Genomic DNA, 21,224 nt, shown 5'->3' with positions numbered 1-21,224 from the left:
TGATGAACAGTGCAGAGTACTCCTATCCCTGCCGGTAGCGCATGGCACCAATGCGGGGTCGAATGATATCTCTCGCCATTTTCTCACATCTTAGGCATCGGTCTTCAACTTGCCTAGGTAAATACTCACACTGTTCCTACATGTCCGTTCATGTGGGCTGGGAAAATACCGGGGATTTGCCTCCTCCCCGCGGGGAATGCGATGCGCCAAGGTCTAGGCATTGTCCATTTGTACCCCAGACGCTGGACAGATGCCTAACCTGTGGACCATCATATCCTATCCCTCGTTTCTCTCCGGGTCCAGCCTCCGACATCCTCTCTACATTGACGCCATATCGATGCAGATCACGACGTGTTTTCGGCGGCGGAAACAAGATCTGAGTTAATTAGGTAGTTGGTGCAGATGGCAGAACCCACACTCTTTCTTGCATTTCCTTGGCTTTTGACTTTTGACTTTGTGGCTGAAATTCAGATCACAGGTCCCTTTCTGTACTACTGCGACCTGGAAGTTTAAGTATCTATCTGCCAGGAACCTCGGGCCGACAGAAAAAAAAAACGACATGTGATGTTGTTTTTTTTATCTTCTTTACTATGGTTTTTTGAATGTTATGTTCAACATCTTGGATTCACTTCTATCTTCTCTGCTTTCCCCGGACTTTCCCGTACCCCACTCTACCCCATTTCCCCCGTCCGCCCGTATATGGGGGCAGAGAACAGACTAAACCCCAGTATTCTGTGATCCCAAGGCCCACTACACAATCCACAACTTGTAAAAGTCCCAAGATTGAAACTGCTCCATGCGGAGGTCACCGTACAAATCATACTGTACAGTAGTACACTAGCAGACCCACCCGCTCTTGAAACCTTCCCAGGGCTACGGGCGCCGCCAATCCATCCATCCCCATCCATCACAGCTCGAACTTCCCACGAGCATACTGCAGAAGAGGGAGAGAAGCTTGTTTTCGCCAGCCTGCTAATGTATTACATTCTACCTACCTGTGCGTAGCATGTGACTTAGCAGAGCCAGGCATGCACGTATGCATGCATGATGCATGGCTTTTACTTCTTTTTACTAAGTAACAGCAACCCATGGTTGGGTATCGGATACCGGACATGTATCGGCGCGATGGCAATACCTAGGATGTGCGGTGCTTTTGTGCGTTTGGTGGAGCGGGAAGAGGCAACATTTCCATCTGCTGTATCCTAATGGACGTTTGGATGATGCGACGATGTGAAGTGAGATATGTCTACCTATGGGACTGCAGACTGCACACTAGCTGTATCTGCATTCTGTATGATCTTCGATGATCCTGTTGATAGGTACCTACATTATAGATCTCAATGTAAACTGTCTAATTTACGTGCTGTATGTGTATGTACTCTAGAGCGCTATATCTAAGTAGATAGAAACCAGCTTTTCCCATGAACATCGTTAACTTGCTTTGTAAAAGGCCCTCCGAAGCGTGCAGTATACCCCGGCTCTCCTCATCTCATCAAGCAGTCATTCCACATGTCGCATAAACATCATATCCAGAGTAGTTTTTTCAAAGACAGGGCCCCGTTTCCCGTCCGATCCGACCCATTCAAAGAGCTAGAGCCAAGCCAACCACACCAAGGGCCCCAGCGACATTGGCAGCCAAGAGACCAGCACCGGTAGGACGGACAGGAGCAGCCATCCCGCTCGACGAAGCGGCCGCAGCGGTACCAGCAGCGCCATCTGTTCCTGTTCCCGTCACTGTTGGACGTGTCGTCTGGAACGCAAGCCCCGTGGTAGCGGTCAACGCGCCCTCCGAGATCTGAGACTTGACGACGGAGAAGTAGCTCTTCACGTCCGGCGGCAGGCTCTGGTACCAGCCCGGGGTGTTGCCGGCCTTGAACTCGTTCGCCAGAGAGCTGCGCGCGGCGGGATTGACAAGGTCTAGGAGCACAGTGGGAGGTACGGCCGTGATGATGATCGGGACGAGCGACGAGGGGGGAGGTTGGAGGTTCCCGAAGTTGGCGGTCTTGGTTGGGAAGAGGTCTGAGGGGACGCCGCCTGTGGATGGGGGGTTCTTTGCATAGGATGCACTGTGTGGGTTGATTTTTAGCAATCTCTCGATTTTTTTGCGTCGCTTCTAAAATCCAAGAAAGAAAGGGAAATAAAAATATAAGGAGAGGGATAAGGAGAGGCTAAGACTAAGGAGATGGACGTACATCTCTGCTGTAAAAGAGGTCCAATTGAACCCGGATTGGTTTTGCCTCTTGCCCAATTCAGGGACCGCAATCGCGGTCGCAGCAAGGAGCAGCAGGGTTAGCAAACGCATTGCCTCGACGGCGCCAGAGTAGAGCATATATAGGGGGAAAAAATCATGGGAGTTGGAGGAGCGTCAAATCAAGAGATGGTGTGAGAGATCAATAGTGCTCACTTCTCATGCGCGACATAGTCCCATCCTAAAGGAACATGAAGATCTATACTCCATAATTCGGTAATAGTGCCTGCCGAAATAACGACCTAGACGCCATCATTGTATTGTGCGTTAGTTAGTCACAGGCAATCAATTAACATGACATCTACTTGCTGGCATCTTACCAGTTCTAGGTCCTTCACCTTGTACTGTATTATACAGTAAGAACCCCGAGGTCCAAAAATTCATCCTGTGGAGAACCAGATAGTCATCCGGAAGGTCCTCCGTATCGTAGCCGTAAGACTCAATTCCACAAAACACCACTGGGCTTTCCTCTCGCACAAGTTGAGTAAACAGAACCGCCGATCATCCCACCGGCACAAGCCAGCTGAGCTTCTTTCCAAGTTCCAGGCGTCCAGTCCACCGCTAGGCCAGCCGTGGTATAAAAAAAGGTCGCCCGGGGTCCGGAGGAAAGGAGACGAGAAAGGAATTGATCACCAGAAGTCGCGACGAAGTTGTTTTCGGGGAGTCTCTTTCGGGCAAAAGCCCCGAAGCCGGGGTACCACTCTGGTGCGGGGAGGTTGTCTGGGGTTGTCCCGTGTTGTTTGTGCCGTTAGTCACGCGCTACAGCTGGAATTTTCGATCTGCTTCTGCATTTTGCTGCTGGATCGTTCTCCGCACTGTTACTGTTTGCAGCTCCTTCCGGACTACTGTGCAATTTACCGTGAAGTGTTGTAGCGCATCCGACGACGTCATCGCTGACCGACTCGACAACTTCTTGAAGTAGTTGTTGATTCAAGCCAGTATTATTGCTCTGGTACATCGTGTAGGGGAGCAGGACTGAGTACCTCCTATTAGCAAAGCACAATACGAGAAGAAGTTCAAAGAATGGGGCTTTGCCAAATACTCGAAGAGTCAGGAATGGAAGGCGGTCGGCTATCATGTGCTCAAGGGGAAGAGGGAGGGAAAGGAGACGGACGTGTACCAGGACGGCAAATTAGTCCCACCGGAGAAGGTCCGAAAGCAAACCGCGCGATACAGCTTCCAGTCCGCATGGGAGCCACTACCAAGCAATTTCTTTCTCTGCTCGCCCCCATCTCAGGGGCGATTAGATATCATTCGAACTGAGAATGTTCCATGGCTTCAATTCCGGACTTTGTTTGGGCACCAAGGTAACCATATGCATATCATAGAAACAAGTCTAGAAAGAAAGCTAAGAACTTGTATAGCTACACTTTCTCTTCTCGAAATAACCTTCTGTGACATTGATTGCTCGTCTATCGGCCTGCATCAGAGCTGTACAACTGCCATTAACTTCTTTGCGATGGTCTGATTTGGACAACTACTTACAAGTCAGATACCACGACAAAAATCGCAGTTCCAGTCTATTACCTCGCATTCTGAGAAGAAATATTGAAGAGCAGCCCATAGATGCTTGGACCATTTTCAACCCTATGCTTCATAATTCGCCATTAGACGCCCTAATGACCGTTGTCTACTTCTACTCAAACAATCTTTTCCTACCCGAGCTTCAGGACATAGGGACTCGGCTCGCTGGCTGGCTCCAATATAATATTGATATTTTCAAAAGGATTTTGGCATTCTCTGGCCCTACCACCGAGGCATTTGCAGAAGCGCTGTTTCGAATAGCATTCGAAGATGGGAAGGCCAACATCATAGAAGTCCTTCGCCGTGCTTTCCCCAAAATGGCAAGAGCCCAGATGACCAGTGGCTTTTACCGATCCTACAGCCCCTTACAGTATGCCGTGCACAAGGAGTTTGTCGATCTTCTCGCTATTCTGATACAAGAGGGCGTAGACGTGAATGCGACCACGACATTCTCCAAGGATGGCGCTCTTCATATGGCCGCTCGCAAAGGAAATCCCCAGATCATCAATATGCTCCTTCTAGCAGGAGCAGAAGTTGACGCACGGGATGAAGATGGTGATACCGCACTTCATGAAGCTGTACGGGCTTTTTGTCCCGCTCGTATCGAGGCTTGTCGGATGCTACAGTCATAACCGGAGAGGTTGCAATGGTCCAACTTCTTCTGGCTGCTGGGATCAATGTCAATGCTCCCGCATCGACAAGTTATCTCATGCAGAAGAAGGAGCGCTCACTAATATCATTTCAGAATGATGTAATTGGCTATCGAGAAGCGAAACCTTTCGATGGTGGAACTCTCAACGCTGGAGCAGATCCAAATACCATTATAAAAGGGGCTTTTCCTTCTGAAGGGATTTTAAGAACCACTCTCGTGGAAGCTGTGCACAAGACAGATGTTCAACTGGTGATGATTCTTCTCAAGGCAGGTGCATCAATAAACTCTCCGGGAAAAGGAAAATATGGACGTGCCGCGCTTCAGGCTGCCGCTGAAAAGGGTGACAATTCTTTTAGAAGCCGGCGCTGATGTCAACGCTCCTCCAAGCGATGACAGCGGGGTTACAGCACTGCAAACTGCCGCAATCGTGGGCTCTATTGACGTTGCTCACATGCTCCTCGACGCCCACGCAGATGTCGATGCTGCTCCGGCAAAAAAAGGACGGCAGAACAGCGCTCGAAGGCGCAGCAGAACACGGCCGCATTGACATGGTGCAATTGCTAATCAATGCTGGAGCTCAGATAGAAGGTCCTGGTGAAATGCAATACGAGAGAGCATTGCGGTTCGCAGGAGAGAATGGTCACTTTGCTCTCTGCAGGCTTCTCCGGTCCTGCCGTTCAGCTTGCAGCAGCTGATAGACAGCGCACTCGACCTCTCCATAATACCCCGCCTGCAGTTTCCTGTCCAGCTAGCCTTTGCCATGTTGATCAATGAGCCCATGTTAGAGTTGACCTCTGCTATCCGTCTTTGCACATGGTCAATTCTGCGTTGCGTTTTCAAGAACTACGGATGCACAGAACCTATCTGTTTTGTTGCCAGAGGATGATAATGGTGATACCACCCAAAATGTTGTCCACACTGAGGTCCTACAGCTCTATATTCTTTACTATGTACCTTCGGAATCTTACTTCTAGCTTTACGATTCAACACGTCTTTCTATCACCTACTACAACATTCTCAGCTATTATGGCAATTGCTGAACTATCGCCTTACACGGACCTCTGCGCAGAGGTATCAAGGATTCCAATTGTGCCTAATGAGATCCCTGTCCGTGCAACTTATTTCAATATTTTCAGGCAGCCCTTTATGCCTGACTCCGCCGTGAGTTGTCAAGGCTCTTTGTACACAACGCCCAGAATTACTTTGATATACTGCATCGAAGTGTAGCGCTTTTCTGTGGTGCCTGGACAGCAACAGAGACAAGTGCTCTCCAATACCATCAAACGCCGATTTCACTATTCTGTCACATTAGCTGGTGAGAACTTACATCCTACTGAGACTGGCCGCCGTCGGATTATCCTAAGACGACCAAACCTGTGAAGTCATGAAAATGGCAGATATATTGATCTCTTGAAATCGAACCCTATTTAAGAGTCATTTCCCTCGTATATATATTGAGGGTCTTCCGTCTTTCCCGTAAAGATGCGGATTATTCCTGTGGGTTTTAGATTAGAATCCACAGATAAAATTATACAGACCTAGTCAAATAAAACCCGCCGATTTTGGACCCGACCAGCGGACCTGGTCGCGTCCCTACTCTCAGAATCAATCTCAGCTATGATGAAAGGAAAGAGCTGCTCGCAGATATCTGAATGATGGTTTTACCTATCTATCTCTGTATTGCTCAAAACAAGATCATCAATCTTTCCCAGAGATATCAAGTAATACAATATACGTAGGTATTATTGCACATACAGTACATACTCGCACATCATAAATACACGGAGCGAATCAACTCAACACGGGATATCCATCATTAAATAGACAAGGTAATTTTATATCATCCCCATCCCCACATCTTTATACATACCATACTCATACCACATCATCCACCCCCTTCACCAACTCCCAACAAATCAATCACTCACTTCCCCCCCCCTTTCCTTTCTTCCTCAGCCCCCTGACTTCTCTCCACATCCCTCTCCACCCCCTCCTGCCTCCTCTTCCCCTCATCATGCACCGCCCTCCACCTATCCTCCTCCTCCCGATCCCCCGCCACCGCCGCCCCCACGGCCCCCAGATGCCCCTGCACCCGGTCCGACACGCCCTGGCCCCAATCCTTCAGCTGGGCTTCGGCCTCGTGGGCCTTGCCGGCGGCGTTCTGTTCCTCGCCGGCGCGACGGAGGGAGGGGTTGCCGGTCAGGTTTCCCGTGGCTTCTTTGAGGGAGCCGACGGTTTGGTCGTATTTGGGGTTGTTGGTGGAGTCCTGGGTTTGTTTCGTTAGTATGATATGGATGGTTATGGAGAGGGAGGGAAGAGGTAGGTTCGTACCTTGTCAGAGGAAGAGGAGTTGTTGCTACCAGACCCGATCACAGACTCGGTAACGGAATTCACAAGGTTCTGCGCTGCGCCGGCTGCTTGGTCGATGTAGGACTTGATGGTAGACGTTGCGCCACCACCACTACCAGTGCTGCTGTCGGAGGAAGACATGGTGATCAAATCAATCGATGGTAGTCGATTAATATAATATGCAAGTAGTATTCGGTATTTGACAGATGAATGAAAATGTCTGTTTATGTGTGTAAACGCAGGTCAATTAAGAATATGTGCTTTTATCTACTTCTTTCTAAAAAAGAGAAAAAAAAACACCCAGGGACGATGGAACCCCTTCTTATATACCTCCTTCTCTCCCCTGTCCCTGTCCCTGGACGTAACTAACCCACCACTACCTACCTTGCCTCACAACCTGAAAACGGTATTAATCACCACCATACCCACTCCGGCCACGACATGATACCATTCAACCGTTCAACCTGATCCTGCTCTGGGAACGGGAATGTGATCGATGATATCACCGTCCAGGGGGACCCTGCCAAGAACCCCAAGTGGTGATGTCAGTGAGGCACGTGATGCCTTCTCGGCCTGCCCTTTTTGTCTCTCGTCACAAGTCGAGCAGTGAGTAGAGTGTACTGCGTACCTAAGGTGGCTGTGTCAATTGAACTCGCAATTTTGCTGCTTACTTGTTTGCTAATTAATGGATGCCACGTACTGCGGTCAGGTCAGGTCCTTGGCGTTGGTGGTATTGCATCATCATCATCACCACCATCACCATCACTATTGGTGGGTGTTAGATTAGTACCTACATACGAACAGTGAGTGAAGCCAAGGCTGAGAAGCAAAAAAGCAGAAACTGATAAGGAAATAGACGTCTTTGGCCTCCGGGTCAATTCCCTTGCTAGCCCACTCGGTGGTAATGGTAGGCACTAATAGAGCTCGCTCGTCTGGATGGAAATTGGAAAATCAAATCATTACGCCCTTTTTTTGAGCCTCCGAACCCCTAGTACATGAGATGAAGAATCGTCCGCAGATAGCAGCAGAACAGGAGAAATTCGAGACGTCCGCAAGAACATGCCATTAATCATGAACGCCCATGGCGGCGACTTGCCAGCCCAAGAACACCGATAAAAAAAACAAAGCATAAAAGAAAAGAAACTCGTCCGCATCGTACACACGGTGAAAGCAAGATAGGAGAGGAGGGGTATGTTCGAAATCACCAATGGCATATGCCACCTTCACTGTCGTCCATCGCCCACGTGCCAGCGAGGCCCACGACCTCGATGTGGCCATCCGCATGCTCGTCAACCTTGCTTAGGGCCGCGAAGCTCGAGTCTGCAGGCCCATTGCTCAGCAACCGCCTCGCCCACGCGTCGATAGCTGGCTCGCCGGTCTCATCTCGAGCCTGTTTCAGGAACGGGATCAATGCCGTTCCTCCAGTTCCACGCAGCTTCTTGCCGCTTCCCTCATGCTTCACATTCGCCAAGTTCACTGCAGGCGCAGGCCGTGGACTGGTGGACCGCGACTGACCCTTCGACTCTCTGGACTTGACGATGATGTATCGCGACACCATCTGGATGTGTTTGTCACGGAGGGCACGCAGCATCGCCAAGCAGGCGTCATACGCCATGCACAAAGCCTTGTCAGAACGACGGTTCTCCACATACTCGCGGATGTTGGCAACAGTGCTGACGTGTTCAAGGAACCGACGGTGAGGGCCTGGCATGTATGTCCTCATCTCATGGATGAAGTTGTGCCGCGGCTTGGGAGCGACACCATCCTCGTCGCTCGAGGCGGCGTCGTTGCGGGTCACACCCGTAGGCCGGTGCTCAACACCCAGCACAATGTCGAAGAACTGAATGATGGAGCTCTGCGCGTTGCTTCCACCGCCGTACTGGCGGTAGTCTTCCTTGTCGCTACCGTCATCGTACATCAGTCCCTTGGGAAGCCCTGCATCGGCCATGTTCTTACTGCCAGCGAGGAAAGGGCGGATACGATGATAGAAGACGTGAGGATCGCAGTTCTCATACATCCTCGTCAGAAGTGTGCCAACCTCGTCCAACGTCTCTGCAAAGCTCTGTAGACACTCTGTAACAACCCTGGTGTTGCCAACACGAGCGGCAGCGATTGCCTGCAGCATCAACGGGATAGTCGGGGCACTGCGAGCCTCAATGGCTACCGAGACCAGGTAAAACCATTGCTCGTCCATAGACCCCGTGAATGTGTTGATGCAGGCGAGGTTATCGAGGTCGTCCGCTGGTTCATCTGGGAAGATGGGCTTGTAGTTCCAGAGACAGACGGCAGCATATGTGGCGACTGGAGGCAGTTCCAGATAGTCGCAGACTTCAAAGAGCGGGATTGTGATCTGTGGAGGAATTATCTAGAGCATCATCAGTACCGTACGACTTGCCTATCCAACAACAGAAACCTACCTCTGCAGGCTTGTCGCCACCCCAGACATAGCCATGCAGCATGAAGACCAGCACGACGTAGGCCCTTCTCCATTCTGCATCCGAATGCAGATAGGAGGTCGAGAGAACGGGGAGATTGTCGATAGTCTGGCGCAGTCTCTTGCTGAGGACAAGCGCCTGGAGGTTGGAGACTATCGCCTCCCACTTGGCGTAGTACGGATCCGGTATGATGTCCAGTGGCGGTTCTGGGGGGAGGAAGCCACGGTCAGGCGAGATACCGTAGTCCGCCAGGACAGGGATTGGAGGGATCATTGCAATGCAGAAAGGGGTATCTTAGGAAGAACAGAAGATAGAGAAAAAGAAGATATGAGAGAAAGAGGGATTGACAAGTGAATGCAGCAAGGATGGAGATGGATTTCCGCTCACGTGCGGCCTCGGTGACAGGTTCCCTGAAAGTTTGGGGGACGCTCCGAAGCACGGAGGCAAATCTGAGATCAGGTACCCAGTGGGCGTTTCACAACCCTGGGAGTCGGAGAAAAGCAGACCAAGAACCGTGGAGGGCGAGAGAGGACTCAGCAATCTGCCACGGTGAAGGCGAGATTATGAAGAAGACGAGGGAGGTGAAGATACATTCGCCTAAAAAAGAAAAAAGGTGCGGAGAGTGTGTGAATTGACGGAGATCAGGGCCGGACCGTCTCCCTAGGTTACCTACTTAATTTAAGTAGAGTAGTAGAACTGCCCGAGACACACCGGAACCGTCAGGATGTACAGTACAGTACACCAGCAAGGTACAGGGTCCGAACGTCACCCGAGCTTCTGGCCCTCAGTAGTCAAAAGACTACATATGAGCCTTATGAGGAGAAGCGTGAGGGGGGATCTGATGACGAATGTCGACGGTGGGACTCGAATGAGGGGGAAGTAGAACGGAAGCCCCGGAGGGAGAAAGCGAAAGTAGTAGGAGGGCACGAATGCCTACAGATGTTTAAAGAAGGGGATTTCAGAAGAAGAAAAAAAGTTCACGCGACACGGAAGCCTCGCTTGCACAGGATTGCGGGAAAAAAAAAGAGAGCCAGGGGAGAGCGAAGTCGCAGGACCGTCCCGGCAAGCCTCTTGGAAGCTAAATGTGTCGGCCACCGATGTCCAGGCTGAGAAGCATCTGGGATACGGGCTGGAGATCGGACGGGCTCCGATGCCAGGTCCCATCTTGGGGAGAGAATATTCCATGAGAAAACAGATTTATCCGGCCATATGAGTAATCAGATAAGGGCGCTGAGGAGAAAAACGCTGTCTGGTAGGCCCGGGGTGAGGAGAGGCGTCGTCTTCAACACCCACGGAACCGCATCGAGCCAACATGAGACAATTTCCACCGGGTTGCGCATCATCATCTATCATCATCAACCTCAGTTACCGCGACCCGCGAGTGGGCATGTCGGGCGGGCGGTAGGCAAGAAGACAAAGAAGATGGGGAGAACGGGATAATAATGGAGGTTCGACAGAGGTTACGCTACACGAGATCGACTGATGGAGCGCATGCTGCGGGGAACCTTAACGGGCAGCGCTGGCTGTCGCGCGCCCGCCAGCGACGCCATCGGGTGGAAGCGAGAGGGGAGGCCTGGCCGGGCGACGATAGCGCGGGTGCTAGAGAATGAACCGGAGGCCGTGGCAAGCAGAGAGAGAAGCTCCGGCGTCGCACGGCTGCCGACGGCCCGCCGCAGCGTCGCCTCGGCCACGTTCGCCTGCACCCACGCCACCCCATTTGGGCCTGCGGTGAGCTGTGAGCGGCTCCACCGCCGCCATCTCCTCCCCGGCCAGAGCCGCGTCTGTCAGACCACACGTTCCTGAGCCCTCCGACTCCGTCTCTCCGCACGGAGGCCTCCGTAGAGACTATCTCAAGGTACTCATCGGGTAGACGCAGACGCTTCTTATCCGCGCGCTTCCTATGTTTCCTATGTTTCCTGCGCTTCCGACAGACTACAGACTACGCAAGTTCCACTTTAACGAATGCTTTGTACAGATTGGTGCTACCTACGTATACATACATACATCTCAAGACCGCGTCGCAGTAGCTGCGTTCGTATACATCATGCCAACGCCCATCCATGACCGCTTAGGAAAACCGCTGAAAAACACAGCTACCAGACTCAAAACAGGAACAGGAAACAGAACATGAAACGTCAGCGTTGTGGTTCAGAGATCGCAAACCCGCCGAAGATCCCCCCTCCAAATGATCGTGTGCGTATATCCGTGAATTAATGCTGACTCCATTCGATCGTCTTCAGGTCGATGCCCTCCTGCACCAGCTCCCACAGCGGGGACAGCTCGCGCAGGAAGTGCACCCGATCCTGCACCGCCTTCAGCACATAGTCGATCTCGCTCTCGGTCGTGAAGCGTCCGATACCGAAGCGGATACTGCTGTGGGCGTTTTCATCGTTGCTGCCCAGCGCGCGGAGCACGTAGCTGGGCTCCAGGGACGCGGACGTGCAGGCGCTGCCCGACGACAGCGCAACGTCCTTCAGAGCCATCAGGAGGGACTCTCCTTCGATGTACGCGAAGGAGACGTTGACGCATCCGGGGTAGTGACGGTCGGGGTCACCGTTCAGCATGGTGTGCTCCATGGACAGAAGCCCGTCCAGCAGCTTCTTGGAGAGGCGGCTGACGTGTTGCGCGTCATACTGCAAAGAAGGTCAGTGACTCCGGATCCTCACAGGCTTCCAGTGACTAGCGCGAAGTAAGAAAGGCAAGAAAAATGCGGAGCCTGTCATTACCCCTGCTACAGCAATCATTGGGAAGCATGGCCACGCCCGAAGGCGTGCACGCTTATACCAGCATCTCTCAGAAAGCCATGCATATTTAGAGCATATAATCATCCAGACTCCGCACGGGAAAGGGCCAAAATGCATTGAAAAGAACTGGAAACAAGATAAAGGAAAGACTTACCTCCATGTCCTGCTTGGCAATACGACACGCCTCACCAAAACCGACGACAAGGTGCGGCGCAAGTGTGCCACTGCGCAGACCTCTCTCCTGACCACCTCCCGTGATTATCGGGTCAAGACGGACTCTGGGCCTGCGGCGGACGTAGCACGCACCAATGCCCTTCGGTCCATAGATCTTGTGGCCAGAGATGGACATCAGGTCCACGTTCCACTCGTTGACATCAATCGGTATCTTTCCAACCGCCTGAGCGCCGTCCGTGTGGAAGAAGACCTTCTTGGAGCGGCAGATCTGACCGATCTCCTTGATAGGCTGGATCACGCCAATCTCGTTGTTGACGGTCATGACACTGACCAGGGCGGTGTCGGGGCGGATAGCCGCCTCCAAGTCCTCCAGCCTGATCAAGCCATTGTTCTGCACAGGGAGGTAGGTCACCTCGAAACCCTCATCCTGAAGATGTCGGCAGCTGTCGAGCACACACTTGTGCTCGGTCTGGGTAGTGATGATGTGCTTCTTCTTCTTTCCGGAGCGCCCGAAGAATCTCGCAACACCCTTGATACTCATGTTGTTGCTCTCCGTGGCTCCGCTGGTGAAGATGATCTCCTTGGGGTCGGCCCCAATGAGGTTCGCAACATGTTCTCTCGCCTGTTCGACGGCCTTCTCCGTCTCCCAACCGTAGGCATGCGTCCTCGAGTGAGGGTTGCCGAAGACGCCCGTAAGGAAGGGGAGCATAGCGTCGAGCACACGAGGGTCGGTAGGCGTCGTCGCCTGCATATCGAGGTAGATAGGACGGTTTCCCTCGTCCATGATGGTGGCCTGCTTCAGGATGCCCGCTTGCGGGCTCATGGAGGCGTCAGCCCCCACTGCTGAGGCCGGGAGCTGGACATTCTGCGGCTGGACGCCGGTCTGGTCCATAAAAGCCTTCTGCTCGGCCTTGATTGCCGTCTCGACGCTGACCTGAGCGTTGCCAGTCTTCGTCTCAGAGACATAGGAACGCCTGGAGGCAGCCGAGCTTCCCGTCCCAGCCAGCATCCGCAGGGAGGGAGTCTTCAGCAGGCCGTTTGACGGCAGTCGTCGAGCGTACGCTCGAGACGCCTGTCTCAAGGCAGAAGGTGCCAGGTTAGACATATTGTTAAGGGTTCTCCACGTGTACCATGGGAGGAGATGCGTTCAGTTGATGGAGAGTGCTGAGACGCAGCTGGTGAGCAGGGGTAGTTGAAAGTCTGCTTGGGGCGGAAAAAGTTGGGATCTGATTATATCACTTCGCGCTTGGCGTGACACACGGGCCTCTTTCCTCGGCTTTATCTGATCGGTCGGTGCTTCCTGCCCCGTTTGGGCACGGAATCGGCCTTTCTTTGTCCCGGATCGCTAATCCGGTCATCCAGAACAGTCGACGCGCTCGCCAAGTGGACGTGTTCGCATGGCATGATGGCACTACTGTGTAGAAACACCGTTATTCTGTACGTGCTGCGAGAGTTGCCCTGTGGGGTAGATCGTTGAAAGTAAAATATACATGTACGCCACCCCACAGCCTGAGAAGTCAGGCACCTTAATAACAGAGTTCCGGATGTCTGGGTGCTGAGAGTTATATTTTGACCATTCAACATGCGTGGAGTACACTGCCCCGCATAAAACGCTCGTCGGTACTCAGCTTCAGGTACTTGGATATATGGTTGGCATCAGAAAGTTGCAGTCGTAAAGTACCGGCGTCTGATTCAATGTTGCCTGAGCCCAGTCACCGGTCGCCCGCAGGCAGAAGCATTTCCCATCGTGGTCATCATTAGCATTGCCACAAGAATTGTACATACAGTGGTACTGCGTATGCAGTTACGTACTGCCCTAAGACGAGACACAAGGGTCTTCCCAGAAATATTCGTCATCTAGGGGCCTGACCTGCAGTCTCGACCGTGTGACCTATTCTTGGAAGACCATTGTAGGGCGAATAACGTGGCCGTCTGTGGCTGGAGCAGCCTCGGGTGCATTAATCATGCATATGATTATGGTAAAGCGAGATTTTGTAAACGCAGCTTTATACATGTGCAATCCTTGCCACCGGGACCTCGCGAGATGCCATGATATTAATAATAAGGCCTAAACGGTATATTCTCTGCCCCTGGTGCAACCCTGCTAACCATAGTAAGGGAGCTATTGAAGTACGGAGTACAGTTTAAAGTGCTCCTTACCTATTGACAAAGCAAGGACCACAAGTAGGCTCGGGTTCAAATGGGTCAAGCATTGCAATAGTCGACGATCTTGTCTAGACTCTGAACCCGAGGGAATGGTACTTCTCGAATTGGACAGAATTAGATGTGTGCATGATAATGTGAATTCCTTCGTTTTCGCAAAAGTATTGCTCTTTCATGATACTGCGGCCTGTTGACTACCTGTGAGTGTATGGGTTCAGCGCCTGTGATGTCGATGGACATCCGTTGGCTCAACCACGGAATTGACGGTGTAGCAAAGTACACGTTGGCTCGTCAAGGACAGCAAAGCAGGTTCCAGGTCATCAAGAGGGGCCATCTGCCAGATAGATGCTGGCCATTGCGCATGGAAGTAATTGGGAATATATAAAGCTTGATATGCGTCTGTCCGTGAGGTTGGAGGTTCTACCACTCCGGCAGGACTTCGGCTCGTCCGCTCCGGGAGAGCGCCACCCAACCCAACCTCACATGTGAATCTACACGTGACGGCCAGCTGTTGCATCTGCATCAGTCATCTTTCTGCAGGGAGATCCTCCGCATCCTGCTCACCAGGTTCTTTTTTTCTCGATCATAATCCCTGCTCGGATACAACCGAATCACCGCTGCAGTAGTTCCTCCTAGTGCACGCCCAGGAGAGACCGTCTCAGCCCTCGAAAGGCTAACCACGCCCCAGCCTCAGTCGCCCCGTGGATCGCCGTTGGCCGAAGCCCTACGAGCGTCCTTTATGTCATACCCAGCCACAAGTGCCAAGGGAAACGAATCGTCATTCGAGCTCTCCGCTCCAGGTAGCGCAGACGGCAAACGGACGGTCTCCGGTTGGGGGATCTGGGCTGCGGCGCAAACGGATACAAGAGGCCCTTTCCCCCCCACTACCGTGGCTGTCTAGGAGAAAGGCCAGACTTCACCCCCTTCCGTCACCCTAAACGCTCCTCACGACCCTTACCCCTCGGTGTTTTCCAGCGCTTCCGCCAGTTACCTCACCGCCTGAGGGGAATCCCGAGATGAGTTTGAAGGGCATACAGAAAAGCTTTGTCCGGGCGCCGCAGACCTTCAAGGCCAAGTTCAACATTGGAGAGAACACCAAGGACCCGGTCTATACCGATGCAGAGCGGCGGTTCCAGGAGTTGGAGAAGGAGACCAAGAAGCTGCATGATGAGTCAAAGAAGTACTTTGAGGCCATCAACGGTACGCTGCCCGACACTATCGTCAAGGCAGCCTCCGGGTGCTGACCGCAGGCTACAGGCATGCTCAACCACCAGATCGAGTTCTCCAAGGCCATGACGGAACTATACAAACCAATTTCTGGCCGTGCCTCCGACCCCAGTACATACACGACCGAGGGTAACCCTGAAGGAATAAGAGCGTGCGAAGAATACGAGGCGATCGTCCGCGAACTCCTGGAGACACTCCAGCCGGAACTGGAGATGATCGAGAGCCGTGTCATCAGCCCCGCCGATCAGCTACTCGAGGTCATTAAGGTTATCCGTAAAGTTGCCGTCAAACGCGAGCACAAGAAACTAGATTACGACCGACACCGTGCAACGCTGAAGAAGCTGCAGGAGAAGAAGGACAAGTCGTTGAAGGATGAGAAGGCGCTCTACAAGGCCGAGAACGACGTGGAGCAGGCAACGCAGGAATACAACTACTACAATGATCTGCTTAAGGATGAACTGCCCAAGCTCTTCGCCCTCGAAGCAGAATTCATCAGGCCGTTGTTCCAATCCTTCTACTACATGCAACTGAATGTGTTCTACACGCTGCACGAGAAGATGCAGGGAATGAACATCGGCTACTTCGATCTCACACTGGATGTCGAGGAAGCGTTCCACAAGAAGCGCGGGGACGTCAAAGAACGTGCGGAGGACTTGACAATCGTCCACTTCAAAACTTCCGGGGGACGCAAACCAGGCACCAAGTTGACTCCACCGGGCAAGGAAGATAAGCTGGGTGTTGACAGTAAGAGTAGCTTCGCATCACGTCGCCACTCATCTGATCCTGCCGAAAATAACCCTCCCCCTCCCCTATTCCGAGACTCCGGGCGCCGGATCCACTGTGATCGGACGCGCGAACAGTACGGGCAGCAGCACGCTCAGCGCCGCTGCAAAGGCAAAGCCTGCACCACCACCCCCGAGGCCGAAGCCCTCGCGGCTTGCTGCTCCTGTGGAGACAGTCACGGCTCTTTACGACTACGAGGCTCAGGCGGCTGGCGATTTGAGCTTCTCCGCCGGAGACATCATCGAGGTCGTGCAACGGACGAATAACGAGAACGAGTGGTGGACTGGCAGGATCAACGGTGTGGAGGGACAGTTCCCAGGTATGATTGCCCTATCGGCATGCGCACCGATTGTGGGATCGCAGATCGCTAACTTCCCACGCAGGCAACTATGTCCGTCTGAACCCTTAATCTCCTCGCCCTCATCTCCCTTTCCCTTCTTCTTCCCCGGTTAGTTTACGATAAGCGATTGCAGCCTTGGTCTGCTCTTTTGAGGAGTTTCGGAGCGAACCGCGAAACAAAAAGAACCTTCGTCCTCCTAAATCCGCTATTGCATGTGTTGAATCCGTTTTTGTCCTGGCTTTACCCTACCTTATAGAGCTGCTATTAGCATCCGTCCGTCCATCCATCCATCCACCCCTCCTGTTCCCTTGTAAATATTCCTCTTAACTGTTCTTCGAAATTCAAGGCGAGAACGGAGTTCCCTGGAGTTGATATCGCCATAATCTCGTCATGATTCTATCCTACTCTCGTCCCAGGGACCGGGTAGATAATAGTTTACTACTAAATATCATAGTTAAAAGGAGCATATCATCCATACCCTTTAGCCATCTCTAGATTCTCCCTCCTTCCACGTGCCGCCTACGGTACAGGGCTTGCTGCCAAGGCTAGGTAGGTACCTACCTAAATTGGAAGTACCTCTACTACTGGCTTTCCTATTTCGGCTCTCAGTGGAAATTTAACCCGACACTGTGTATACTGATTATTAATAATATCCAGTACATAACTATCAATCATGAATATCATCCATATCTGCAAATCACATGACATAAACGATAACATGCTTTCTGGCTCTCTTACGGGGTGGGGTGCCTACCTATCTAGTAGCTTAGTCCCAGGCAAGAAAGTGAAACAGATTGGAAGGATGACAAAAATCCCCTCACGAGTCACACCGATGGGGGTCCGAACAAAGTCCGAAGGGTACTGTGCAAGCAAAGGATGATCGTGAAACAAAAGTACCGTCTTTATTATTAAGCACTAAAGCGGTGAAAAAGAGTCGATCTACTGTAGTTAAAAAAAAATAAACTACCGTCTAAGTTACCTAGGTTAGGTAGGTAATTTCTTTGCTGGATCTGAGATCGAGGACCTTGATTCTGGGTGCCTAATGCCTTAGGTAAAGGGTGCATCGCTTAAAAGTTAGTGCCCCCTGGTAGATATATTGCCATGCATCGCCTAGTATTTACTATTTAACTGAAGAATACATCACGTTTCTATGTAAGGTCGAACTGTTTCAGAAGGTCCGACAGCCACAGCTGGATATAGTAACAAAGAAAGGAAAGTAAAAAGGAAATGAAAAAGAAAAATCGATAAAGAGATCTAAGAATCATGTAGTTAATTAACTATCTTATGTAATAGGCCTTTTCGGGGAGGGGTTGGAAAATAAACGCCAATTGGATTCAAATACTTTACTTATCTAAAACCAGTACCAAGTTCGATCAACACCAACAATCGACAGATGGGAAAAAAAAGGAATGAACGTGTTTGAGTCGTATGTGGCGTAATGGCAATTATCCACCCGTGGAAACCAATAATCAACGCCGTGAAGGAGCAAAACAGAGAAGTATGTATGTTTTAAAGCTGCTCGAACTAAACCTACTTCCCTCCATCCCCATACCCTCTCTCCCTCTTACCCGGAAGCTGGGATGTGATGAATGAATGAATGAACTAGGGGGTGTGTACGTACCAAGGCTGTTGTGTGACAAAGACTCAGACATCGAATGTCACCCTCACAAAATGGGGGAATTGAGAATATAACCTTTGTTTCATTATTTTCTGTGAAGCTACGCCATGATTTATGCGAGGAACGTACAGAGGGTCAAAAGAACAGATTTCATACACAGGGATTTGTACAGACTACCAGACTGTTACGGAACAGCAAACTGTCAATTTCAAAGCTTCTATTCTTCTGAATAGACAAACCAGTGTCTAAAGGTGAGCAAAAATACTGTTTATCTTCAATTCTATTGGTGAATTAAAAACTAAAAGGAAATCTATCTTCATGAAATCACATGCTGTCGTTATCAATCGAAAAAAAAGAAAGAAAAAAAGCAAAAAGTGGCAGGCATGCAATTGCAGGGTAACATCGGGGTATAATGGTGCCATTTTCGCCGGACTTTATCCTGGTTGTCATTAATATACAACGCATATTATGCCGTTCGAATTCTGCGCACTACGCAACGTATATCGGAGGTCCATCGCGGAGTTGGAGCTCGGTATCAACTCGATCTGATAACTCCTGTAGCGTTGTCCCTTCATCTACCGAACTCTGCAGAACTTCCTGGGGTCGGGACGAAGGTTTGCTTTTGTACCGAACCTGCACAGGGACCTGCAATTCGAATGTTGTATGATGTCCGAGCCATTCGACTTCAACGTGCATGTGGAGAGTATATCTCCGCGATACCAAAGACGACATGAAGGTAGGCTCTGGATAGTCATCCCCTGTGTATTCGACTACCAGGGTAGCTTCCGATTCCCATTCCTGGTTTGCCGCCGATGGGGGATCCCTGTCTGTTGGAAGTCAGCGAACAGTCATGCCGTCCATTTTGTACGCGAGCTGAGCATACTGAAAGTGCCCTCTTTAGACACTGCCTGCCTCCACGGAGCGAATCTCAGCTTTCGCTTGTGCCGCATGTGAGTACTGCAATGTTTGGTAACAAACGGCGATTTGTCTGCTTCCTCACAAGTGGGCAGGCGTTGCCGTGGCACAACAGATACAAACGTTGTTGATTGCAACTTCGAGTTGACAGTGGCGTAGACCGGTTTCAGAGACTCAATCCCATCGACATGGCCATGTATTGGACGGTACCTCAGCCTAATATTGATGGTTGTAGAGGCGTCATCCTTCATGCTGTGGAACTCGAAAGGAGACGGTTCGCTTGTTTCTATGCAAAGCACACCCATACGGCGGAAGGTCAAGAAGGTCCGGATCGTCTTTGACGCAGAAAGTGCATACTCTCCTGGAAAGTCACTGGTGCATACCGGGGGCTCTTTCTGCAGAGTGGGATACAATGATATCGGGCGAGCGGCCTCCGCGATTATGTTTCCCGCTTTGACGACCTGCGCACGAAGTCTGTAATTGACATTGGACTTTCCCCGACATCCATGGTGGTGCGGATTGTAGTTGCAGTTGTCAAACGAGACGTGCACAGAAGAGGGTAGAGACTGAACCAGATCCGTCCCAGGCTTCAGACCGTTGGGGGTAAGGATCTGGCGAGGGATATCGAAATGGAACGGAAACGATGCTGCAGCGTTATCTGCTCCGTTTGAATCTTGAAGTACTCGGTTATCTGTCAAATGGAGGAGCTAAAACGGTTGTTGGACCTGTGTCAGAAGAAAGTATGCCAATAATGTGGAACAATTTACAAATCATAGGTTAGGTGGGTAGACAGATAGGTAGACATACTTTCTGCCCCATCTGCATCCGATATAGCTCTGATGACGGCCAGTCTACGTCCATAAGACTGATAACATTGAGCAAGTCACCTGAAGCAAGAGCACATCAGTCAGAACCCCACAGACTCGGGATGGACATGGCCAGACCAACCTTCCAAGGTGATCTTTAGGGAATCTGGTCCCCCAGCCGCGCCAAGGTCAGGGCCGGACACGACAACGGTTCCATCGACCCCATCATCGCCGAGAAAGAGGGGAAAGCCATCACCCCTCGGTCGAGGATGCTGCATGGACCCATCGTTGAAAATGATCTCGATCTTGGCGTTCATGTCAGGCTCCTTGGCTCGTTATTCGAGCTCGTTATCCTCAAGATAATCTTCTCAAAATGGTGGATTCGAAAAAGTGAAACGACGGTAAGGATTCGGTGAAATCTAAGAACGAAGTACTCTGGGGTATCACAAGAACATAGTAAGGCAGAACAGAAAGCAAAATCTAAGGAACCCACGACCGTCACAGACACGAGGCGTGTAAGAAAGGAAAGCAGCAGTAGCTCGTTTCAGCACTTTCAGCAGCAACAGCTCCTGTTCGTGACAACAACGTCCTCCGCAAGGCCACCAGGGTATAACAAAAGTACAGAAAAAGTACCGCGCCGCAACCTGTACATGTCAGATGGGCAACGCATGCTAACTACTCCTGCAAACACCCATTCCAGGACACGGGCGGCGACGCGGCCAGCCCAGCAGGGCCAGATTCAGAAGCCCTCCACCACATACTGGATCCCAGGCGGCAGATCTGCAGACGATCAACGATCCAACCTCCCGAAAAAAGCTTGAAGAAAACAATGGGGCAAAGCTGAGGTTGCAGATAGCCTGATGCGCAGCGGGTGGCGTCGGCGCCGGTTCGGCAGCGAGCGGGAAACGGTCGGCGATCTCTGTGATAGGGTTGTCCTTCGGGTCCTTACACCGACTTGACGACGTCCATGATGTAAGGAGACATCAAGGGCGCTTTTCTTTTTGTAGATAACCACGAGTAGATACAGATAGACGTGGGTGGTCAAGAACTAATAGACAAGATTCAGGGAGTGGGCCCAGCACGGAGGAGATCGGGGAGGTGAACCGGTCCTTGTCTAGATTTCCTGTCTCGTATATGTCATTTATTCTTCGATGGTTCCATGGTAGAACAAAGGGTCCAAGACCACAGAAGCAAGTAAACTGCTGTAGTTGTCCCCAGTAATTCGGTACTACTGGCAGTAGAATCT

At 51.3% G+C, this 21,224-nt stretch overlaps 7 protein-coding genes across 7 annotated transcripts; 2 read left to right on the top strand and 5 right to left on the bottom strand.

The window, feature by feature from the left end:
- Positions 1 to 1,582: 1,582 nt before the first annotated feature.
- Positions 1,583 to 2,302, bottom strand: VTN00DRAFT_8184 (uncharacterized protein; the record flags this gene model as incomplete). Its single annotated transcript, XM_069435010.1, has 2 exons — positions 1,583 to 2,066; positions 2,193 to 2,302. 2 exons carry the CDS (start codon positions 2,300 to 2,302, stop codon positions 1,583 to 1,585), a joined length of 594 nt encoding a protein of 197 aa, XP_069286450.1.
- Positions 2,303 to 4,089: 1,787 nt separating this feature from the next.
- On the top strand, positions 4,090 to 4,971 carry VTN00DRAFT_8183 (uncharacterized protein; the record flags this gene model as incomplete). The annotated part of the gene is made up of 3 exons (XM_069435009.1): positions 4,090 to 4,350; positions 4,518 to 4,695; positions 4,781 to 4,971. 3 exons carry the CDS (start codon positions 4,090 to 4,092, stop codon positions 4,969 to 4,971), a joined length of 630 nt encoding a protein of 209 aa, XP_069286449.1.
- A 1,377-nt stretch (positions 4,972 to 6,348) lies between these two features.
- Positions 6,349 to 6,914, bottom strand: VTN00DRAFT_8182 (uncharacterized protein; the record flags this gene model as incomplete). The annotated part of the gene is made up of 2 exons (XM_069435008.1): positions 6,349 to 6,690; positions 6,756 to 6,914. The coding sequence occupies 2 exons, from the start codon at positions 6,912 to 6,914 to the stop codon at positions 6,349 to 6,351; spliced, it is 501 nt and encodes a 166-aa protein (XP_069286448.1).
- A 1,060-nt stretch (positions 6,915 to 7,974) lies between these two features.
- Positions 7,975 to 9,481, bottom strand: VTN00DRAFT_8181 (uncharacterized protein; the record flags this gene model as incomplete). Its single annotated transcript, XM_069435007.1, has 2 exons — positions 7,975 to 9,138; positions 9,191 to 9,481. The coding sequence occupies 2 exons, from the start codon at positions 9,479 to 9,481 to the stop codon at positions 7,975 to 7,977; spliced, it is 1,455 nt and encodes a 484-aa protein (XP_069286447.1).
- A 1,187-nt stretch (positions 9,482 to 10,668) lies between these two features.
- VTN00DRAFT_8180 (uncharacterized protein) lies at positions 10,669 to 13,231 on the bottom strand (the record flags this gene model as incomplete). The annotated part of the gene is made up of 3 exons (XM_069435006.1): positions 10,669 to 10,931; positions 11,430 to 11,841; positions 12,107 to 13,231. The coding sequence occupies 3 exons, from the start codon at positions 13,229 to 13,231 to the stop codon at positions 10,669 to 10,671; spliced, it is 1,800 nt and encodes a 599-aa protein (XP_069286446.1).
- A 2,074-nt stretch (positions 13,232 to 15,305) lies between these two features.
- Positions 15,306 to 16,708, top strand: VTN00DRAFT_8179 (uncharacterized protein; the record flags this gene model as incomplete). The annotated part of the gene is made up of 4 exons (XM_069435004.1): positions 15,306 to 15,489; positions 15,547 to 16,158; positions 16,271 to 16,618; positions 16,683 to 16,708. The coding sequence occupies 4 exons, from the start codon at positions 15,306 to 15,308 to the stop codon at positions 16,706 to 16,708; spliced, it is 1,170 nt and encodes a 389-aa protein (XP_069286445.1).
- A 2,038-nt stretch (positions 16,709 to 18,746) lies between these two features.
- On the bottom strand, positions 18,747 to 20,295 carry VTN00DRAFT_8178 (uncharacterized protein; the record flags this gene model as incomplete). Its single annotated transcript, XM_069435003.1, has 4 exons — positions 18,747 to 19,084; positions 19,141 to 19,879; positions 19,980 to 20,059; positions 20,121 to 20,295. The coding sequence occupies 4 exons, from the start codon at positions 20,293 to 20,295 to the stop codon at positions 18,747 to 18,749; spliced, it is 1,332 nt and encodes a 443-aa protein (XP_069286444.1).
- Positions 20,296 to 21,224: the final 929 nt, after the last annotated feature.

The sequence above is a fragment of the Thermoascus crustaceus genome (assembly GCF_041956765.1).
Source record: "Thermoascus crustaceus strain CBS 181.67 unplaced genomic scaffold VTN00scaffold_5, whole genome shotgun sequence".
NCBI lineage: Eukaryota > Fungi > Ascomycota > Eurotiomycetes > Eurotiales > Thermoascaceae > Thermoascus > Thermoascus crustaceus.
Note: the sequence above shows the minus strand (reverse complement) of the source record. Positions and strands in the feature narration are given on the sequence as shown.